This window comes from Varroa destructor, unplaced genomic scaffold (genome assembly GCF_002443255.2).
Source record: "Varroa destructor unplaced genomic scaffold, Vdes_3.0 BEIS01000007.1, whole genome shotgun sequence".
Taxonomy (NCBI): Eukaryota; Metazoa; Arthropoda; class Arachnida; order Mesostigmata; family Varroidae; genus Varroa; species Varroa destructor.
In genome coordinates this window covers 21820533-21826949 of record NW_019211460.1, presented here as the reverse complement: position 1 = coordinate 21826949, position 6417 = coordinate 21820533, and the positions used below count along the sequence as shown (strand labels likewise).

Here is a 6417-nt window from a genome sequence, read left to right as displayed (position 1 = left end):
GCGCGATACAAATTACTCAGTGGCATGCCCCTAATATGAGTATACGATAATGTAAGTAGAAGCACATCTGCTCCTTGGAAACCTCTGGGCGGCCCGCGTGGATAACAAGAGAGGGCTCTTATAGGTAGGACATTATACGCAACAGCCAATTACCATACCAATACCAAGCCTTCTGCGCGTAAGTATTACGTATAAATGTATCTATTCTGTTTTGTTTAATAAATAACTGCGTTATAAAGTTACGGGTCTACGAATAAAAAATTACAACTTTTTTCATAAACGCTCATAATACAAAGCTAAAAATCAAGTTCTATAAGGAAAGCTTGACGATGAATTAACAGAAATAAAAAAATACTGAACTCAATGTGTAATATTTGGTCAATTTTTTAAGATGTTTCTCAGAGCTATTTGTATTTTTTCTGTAAAAAAGCTAAAGCATCGAGCTGATAATAAGTGTAAATGCGAATTCGGATGAGTAAATCTAATTTATGTTAAATATATAGAATTTATTTTTAATATTTTTCCCGTTATGACATGAGGTATCTTCACAACTAGAAGCCATCACAATTTTCTAATATCTGCTGTGACAGACAGCCTTCCACCTAATCGCATTATATTAGGTGATGAAGGATGTGACTTTCTCAAGTCATAAATCCATCGCTAAAGTGTGTTTTAAGACGAGATAGGTACTTGGAAGTGCCGGACGTCGCTTGCATGTAAAATCGCTTCCGTTTATATTATTAGGTTTAGCGAATCCCACAGAACTTTGTAGAATCTTTACAAAGTGTCTCATATGTTCTAGGTTACGCTTAAAAATTCTAAAAATACTACTAGAAATAACTACCAACGAATCTTTATAGTGGTGCTTTGATTTTTCAAGTTGAAAATGTGTATATACGTATAGTATATGTGGGAAGTTGGCATCTGTAACTATGCACACGACTGCACCGTCAAAAAAGTAAAGGTCCTATTGTCCTACTGCAAAAAGCCGTTTAATTTGTGCATTAGGTTAAATACTCTCAGGGGTATATATTTATTTAGCCAATTTTTGCGACATGGTGCAATCATAGCAAAAAAAAAACTACCAATAGCCTCGTCTGCGGAATAACCAATATCATAAGGTAAGAAAGCAACTAACAAAAACATACTATGTGATAATCCTGTGCTTAAATATGGCTTAAAATTGCACAAACGGCAACATGTCTAATGGCAAATATTGCAAGATGATAGCGGGCCGAAACTATGAACGAGTGTGCAAACATATGTGTGTTTTACCACTATTATTTAGAACAGCTCGAGGCAAGATATAGTGACGTCGTGATACGAACTGTCGTAGTTACTTTCCAAATTTAATGTAGACAAACTTCCGCGGGGTAAATTAATTTCCTGGCACTAGTCTCTTCTGCTTATTCATATAGGGATTTTCCTTGTAGCTTCACGGCTTTCGATTCTCATACACGCTAGTACGAAAGTCATGAGATACGCGAGTTCAGCTTCGAAATATTCGCCTTGTGTTATGCACGGCCGGTTTCAATACGCGCGGTTAGCAGAATCTACGCTCAGCATATGAACACTCTTGGTCTACTTTCCTTAGAAAAATTAACGAATCGACGTATCCGACATGTTATTTAGCACCTCGTCTCTCCCGTTGTGTTACTTCTCAAATTCATGGCAAAAGGGTGAACCAGGATTATTCAAAATAGTCGAATGGTTAACAAAACGGTCGAAATGTTTGAATCCACAATAGAAGTCTGTCGATATGATCTCAGTGCAGACACAAAAGGCACCTGGCATTTAGTTAAGTTACACTGAATCACCGAATCAAATAAATCAGTGGACGATAGCAATTATTGCTAGGATGACAATCTGCCTGAACAGCACAAAGGTATATCAACTCACGCAAAGAAAAAGAAATTGAAACCCTTTTTGCGAGACGAATGCATAGGGTTAACTGGGCCATGTTCGATGAACAATCATCTGTCTGCAGGTCGTCTATCAAGCTTTCGCGCTCCAACACCTGCCTCAGTGACAATGAGTAGCGGAACTTTCTAATTAGATCAGAACATAGCGAGCTCTTATTTGGGGACTGTTGGGGAGATTAAGTGCTCTTTATCCAAGTAGATCATCGTTCATGATTTTTGAAGTACGTACGTGTTTATATACATCTATTAACTTTATTCCACGGCATTTTTTTCCATCCACAAAGGTCTCTAATGGTATGCAACACTAAAATATTATTTCAGTTATTTACTGCATGCAGAGTGTCCTAATAACTTTATGGAACGGCTGGGCAGCTATTGAGGACTTCTGTATGCACTATGTATAGTCTTTATATGACCAACGACCAGCAGTCCTATTCGTTTAAAGTATGCACCTTAACCAGTAACATACAGAGCAATTAGGACCACGGTGATCCATTTCTGATTCTACTGAAACGTTGGGAAGATTTTATGCCTGATCTTTTATATATGTTGATGCTCGCTCTCTCACGTTAATTTTTAAAACACGCGATTGCAGATGCTATAAGCGCTGCTTTTCTAGGTGGCAATTGAAGTCAAGAAAAACAGTTTCCAGTACCTGCCTTTAAACAGACGTTTTGAATTCATGGCATGGCGCTGATGGATGCAGAACTCTGTCATCTCTTCTTATGCCTATATGTAATGGTACAGCATACAACAGAATCGTATAGCAACAGCAGTACGTTTTTTTGCCGACCCACGGAGTTATAGATTGGATGCCAATATGCTAATGATCTATATATTTATGAGGCAATGTTTCGCAATGGTACTTGGCTTGTCTATGCGACTCATGCTTCAAAATGGGTAAGAAAAATGAAAGGCAGTGTTTCCGCCCGGGATCGAACCGAGGACCTTGCGCGTGTGAGGCGCACGTGATAACCACTACACCACGGAAACCCATTGGGAAGCAACGTTCACAGTCGCGGGTTGATCAGGGAATCTGTATACACCCATGTTCTCACCACAACATAGTTTTTCATTAATTAACTACAATTAATAGGCATCGCTGTGCAATCCAATTGTCCTGGATCGTGTTATTCATTCAAAAAGGTATCACACAACACCTGCTAGAAACATTTCATCAACGTTGCCGTTCGGGTCCTTTTTATCACAGAGAGAGGATCGCGCGCGGTTAGACCTTTGTGTACCTCCGCTGCCGCCATCAAAGATGGCGGCCCCCATAGGCTCTACGAACACAGGTTTGACACCGAAGCAACGCACATTTAATTTCTTTGGTGCTTTGGCAAAAGAGTAGAAAAGGTAAACACAGTGTCGTTATTTGTGAAGTGGTCATGCCCATGAGATTTTTCAGCTCTCGCGAAACACACTCCTGACCTTAACTATGGCCGATGATGACCGGTGAGTAACTGAGCTCCGTTCGATACCTTTTTTTAGGATAGATGTTCCACCAATGTTTCAGCTTACCAATGCTCAATAATCGACAGCAGAAAATGTTAGTGCTTGGAACTATCGGCGGAGTCCGGTTATTGGTCGATTTTGAATTTCTCTAGCCCTGCTGTAAGTAGCGAAAAAGGTGCCCTCTTGATTTTCGAGGCAGCGTTGACATTTTTATATTGCCAAAATTAAAAAGTATAGTATCTCACACAAATTTCTTGCACCGGTTAAATTAGAACGAATAAACCAGTTGCAGTTTCACTTCGTCTTGATATTTAAAGGAACACGTGCATTTAATTCATATATTGAATTCTATATGCCCACTATCGTTTGCTCGAGCTACGAAAAAAAAAAATCAGTTTTACGTATTTCATTTTATCTTTGCCAAGTTTCTATATTGAGAGTGGCGGAAGGCGAAAGAATCAAACGCGTTCTTGGGAAATTTTCAATGCAAACTGGTGTTTTCGCTAACCACTCCATCTACTTGGGATCAGCTTATTGTGCCAACTTATCGTCTGCGTTATCTGAGTGTATCTGTGTGTTTTAAGTAACTTTCCTTTTGTAGTTTTATATAACCTAGTCCACTTATGTTTTAGTATTTGTATTACACGGCGATGTAACATAGATTTCCTTTTCTGTTGCTTTACGAATTCTCGGCGCCCGAAAATATTTGCCCTCGGGTTAATAATTGTCGCTTGCTTGAAACGAACGCTGTACATTGATTGGAGTTTCCTGTTTGGATATAACAGAAATGTTCTACTATTTCTCCCGAATATACGATGCCAATCGTGTATCTTATACGTTATAGAAAAACCTTTTTCTCACTGATCATGACTATGTTCTTTTAACAGCTATAATGTAATAGATCAAATGAAAGCCTTGCTATACGCTAGTTCATCAACCATTGACAAGCTTCCTACGTAGGATTCGACTGTATCACGGTGTGTAGTTCAGTTTTAGCGAGCACCAACAAAGTGAACCTGAGGTATTCAAAATTGTAACCAGTCATTTTTTTCATGACATTTAGCTCGGTTTACATGTAAGCTAAATTGTGCGTTTTAAGCACTTTTTTCATCGTGACTTCTGCTTTATGTAAGAACATTAAAAAAAAAACACAGAGGTAAAAACGCTATATAGACTCTTAGATTTCATTTATTTTTTCTCCTGACATGCTTAGAATGATTAATTCCCTACTACAATGTAGGGGGCAGGTTCCATATCACTCATTCAGTATAACCATTTGTGCTTCCAAACAATCATTTATTTTGTGCGAAAAGCGCTCTGCGACCATTTGCGTTTAGCTACAGCTATTGAGAATCGATTTCCGGTACAGATGGCTCACCTACACAATTGCAAGTTTCAAATGGTGAAAGCAGAAAATGCTAGTTGGTACGATATCTATGCGAGCGTACCTATGATCGACTAACCTTATAGACAGCCAGAAATAGCAATTTCTGGCTGGGTGAAAGTGTCCATCCATTTTGGCCACCAAAGCTCTAGTTGTGGCAATCGCTGCGGCCGTGCGTTGATTTCATGTTGTTTGGTTATTCTTCTATTCCGCGTTAGTTCTGGGGAAGGTACTGGACAAGGGGTAACGAAATATTAGGTCCCCAGGAAATATCAATGAAAACAACGCGTCATAATATGCTCTTGATCAGCCAATGTACTTGACCCTTTATAAACATGCGTATCTGAAGCTCGGATGTTTAAACAACTTACTATGGCATTCAATACTTGAACCACATCGTACGGACGTATATTTTGCCAGATACGCCGGCATGTTTTAAGGTTGGAACGGCCACGGTAAAAGTCCTGCATATCGTACAGGTTATTGATAAATATGTGCCTCTGCAATACTACAAAACCAAGAAGCGTAATAACTTGTGGTACGAAACATTTTCGTAGAAAAGCGGAAACTTTACGTTATATATCTTATAGCTCCACTAGATGCGTCAGTCGTTAACCTAATGGAGAAAAGTCAACCACCTGGCAACAACAAAGCCAGGCCTGTAAGAATAGTAATAATAATATTAAAGATTTAAAGCTAATTTATGAAAGGCTGACCATATTTAATTGTATATATGTAGAAAGAGCGAACTATGAGTCAAGACATTTCGATGTCGCTATCAAACTATTTTTTGTCATTGTTTTTTGGTCTGCACAAGGATTTACTAGAGTCCCTCCCGGTTTTCCTGAATATAACCTGGCTGAGAACGTAGAAATAAACACGGATTGATTTTAAAACAGTAGAAGGGGCTACAGTTGCAAAAACTTTGATAATTACTCTATTAAACAGTGGCAAATGAGTTACACCGCATAAATTGCACGTGAAGATACGAGTATTTGCGCACTGTTTCCATTATTTCTATGCGGGCCGCCGGCTTATTATTCCTTGATCCATCAATACCCTTCCCCGAAAAATGAAACCTTTGTAGCTACGAGACCCTTGTAGTGTATTCGCTACTGAGTGCATTTTACTTTGATTTCTGTTTTACACCGTTACAGTTATGTAACTTACAGTATTAGGTAGAAGAAGCATGCATTTGTTGGAAGGTGTTGTTACGCCTCACTCAACTCAGAGGTTGCAAGATGGACCAAGATTAGCATTGTCGATCGGGGTTATCCACAGCTGCTTGCTGTGCGATACACTTTCATTTATATTGATAGAGCCTCCATTTGAATGAACCTATGTTATAGGATATATATGTTATAGGCGGTAGAATAATCTATGTAATCTTTTTAATTACCTTAAAATCGAATTTGGACGGAACTGCTCATAAGATTATAGAATTTCATATTATGAAGTCGTTAACAGATCAGTAGGTTATAATATGGGTAATAATCTTTCAGACCTCAGATTAATTAGGTTGAGAAAAACTTGAACAAAGTCATATGAGAATATACTTTTTCTTTACATATATTCCTTTTGAGTACAAATATTTTGTGAAGACACAGAATGAAAATTGTTCTGTTCCGTAGTTGCGCGAACGACATTAGCCTGTGA

The 6417-nt window shown here is 38.5% G+C and overlaps 1 protein-coding gene and 1 non-coding gene across 3 annotated transcripts in view; one reads left to right on the top strand and one right to left on the bottom strand.

The window, feature by feature from the left end:
- Positions 1-2842: 2842 nt before the first annotated feature.
- On the bottom strand, positions 2843-2915 carry TRNAV-CAC (transfer RNA valine (anticodon CAC)). The gene has a single exon. It is a non-coding gene; the product is annotated as a tRNA-Val (tRNA).
- A 259-nt stretch (positions 2916-3174) lies between these two features.
- LOC111253637 (E3 ubiquitin-protein ligase MARCHF5-like) overlaps positions 3175-6417 on the top strand; it is a 40216-nt gene continuing 36973 nt past the window's right edge. Inside the window, exon 1 of one of the 2 annotated variants that reach the window (XM_022813351.2) lies at positions 3175-3377. In XM_022813351.2, the coding sequence (XP_022669086.1) occupies positions 3361-3377 (17 nt within the window). In that variant the 5' untranslated portion in view covers positions 3175-3360. The remainder of the gene's footprint in view (positions 3378-6417) is intronic. The other variant, XM_022813350.2, reaches the window with a different exon arrangement.